Here is a 1,234-nt window from a genome sequence, read left to right as displayed (position 1 = left end):
ATTTATATGTGTTCAGTGTTGAGGACGGGCGTCTGCTGGACTATCTGGTGGCTCACGATGAGCTGATGGAGGAGAAGGTGGCGTTCTTCATTAAAGACATACTGGAAGCTCTGCAGCACCTGCACACATGCAGAGTAGCTCACCTGGACCTCAAGGTGAAATATCATACCAGCACATCAGCATGCAAACAGATACTTACAGCTTATTTACTGGAAAGTAGTACTTTAGCAGACACTTATCCGAAGCAGAACAACTTGCATAGCAATGCTCTAGCAACCACTAGTGCACTTAGTAGCCATGCAGCAGTGCTCTAAAAACCAGCTGTGAATAAAACCTGAAAAAAATAATAATTAAGCAACCTCATAGCAACCATTTAGAACACCCAAGCACCTGCAAAACAGCATGCTAAAAACCTAAATAAAACCAAAGACTGCATACACCAAGATGGTTCACTTATTACAAGGAATGGGAGGAAGTGCAGCACACAATTTGGCAGATCTAATAAAGAAAGTTCCACCTTCTAATTAAGTCAATTGCAAATTGGTAAAATCATTGCATCAGTGCAGCTGCCATTAAAAGCTCCAGTCCCTGACAGTGTCCTGAGGCTTGCATTTCTCCATTCAGGTAGATAGGAGTAGATTTGACATGCCCAAAATTGCTGCCTAGAGGCGTTGTACTGACTTTCTTTGAAAGGGACTTTGATAAAACCTGCTAGAAGCTCGTATAACATCCCAGCACCCACACAGCAATGTGCTAAAAACACTCAGAACACCTTAGAAACCACAAGCAAGCACCAAGTAAGTAGCTGACCACTAAAGGATAGTTTAGAAACCTAGTGCAGACTCTTGAGTCTTCAACTCTTTCTTCTTCTTTAGCCTGAAAACCTGTTGGTGGACCTCCACGTGCCGGCGCCCTGCGTGAAGCTCTCAGATCTGGGCGATGCTGTACATGTTTCGGGTCACCGCTATGTGCATCTCCTCCTGGGGAACCCTGAATTTGCCGCTCCAGAGCTCATCCAGGGCACCCCGGTGTCCCTGTCCACAGACGTGTGGAGTGTAGGGGTGCTGGCCTACGTCATGCTCAGCGGAGTCTCCCCGTTCCTGGACGAGAGTCTGGAGGAGACCTGCGTCAACATATGCAGGCTGGACTTCTGCTTTCCTGAGGAGTACTTCAGTGGCGTTAGCCAGGTCGCCAAAGACTTCATTGTGTCCACGCTTCACCAGGACCCCAGGAA

At 47.2% G+C, this 1,234-nt stretch overlaps 1 protein-coding gene across 1 annotated transcript; it reads left to right on the top strand.

The window, feature by feature from the left end:
- Nucleotides 1–5: 5 nt before the first annotated feature.
- Nucleotides 6–1,226, top strand: LOC107580083 (kalirin-like; the record flags this gene model as incomplete). Its single annotated transcript, XM_016265828.1, has 2 exons — nt 6–155; nt 876–1,226. Coding segments are annotated over 2 exons (501 nt in total), but the record flags the coding sequence as incomplete, so codon positions are not given.
- Nucleotides 1,227–1,234: the final 8 nt, after the last annotated feature.

Source organism: Sinocyclocheilus grahami, unplaced genomic scaffold, assembly GCF_001515645.1.
Source record: "Sinocyclocheilus grahami isolate Dianchi unplaced genomic scaffold, SAMN03320097.WGS_v1.1 scaffold24404.1, whole genome shotgun sequence".
In the NCBI taxonomy this organism is placed as follows: domain Eukaryota; kingdom Metazoa; phylum Chordata; class Actinopteri; order Cypriniformes; family Cyprinidae; genus Sinocyclocheilus; species Sinocyclocheilus grahami.
Note: the sequence above shows the minus strand (reverse complement) of the source record. Positions and strands in the feature narration are given on the sequence as shown.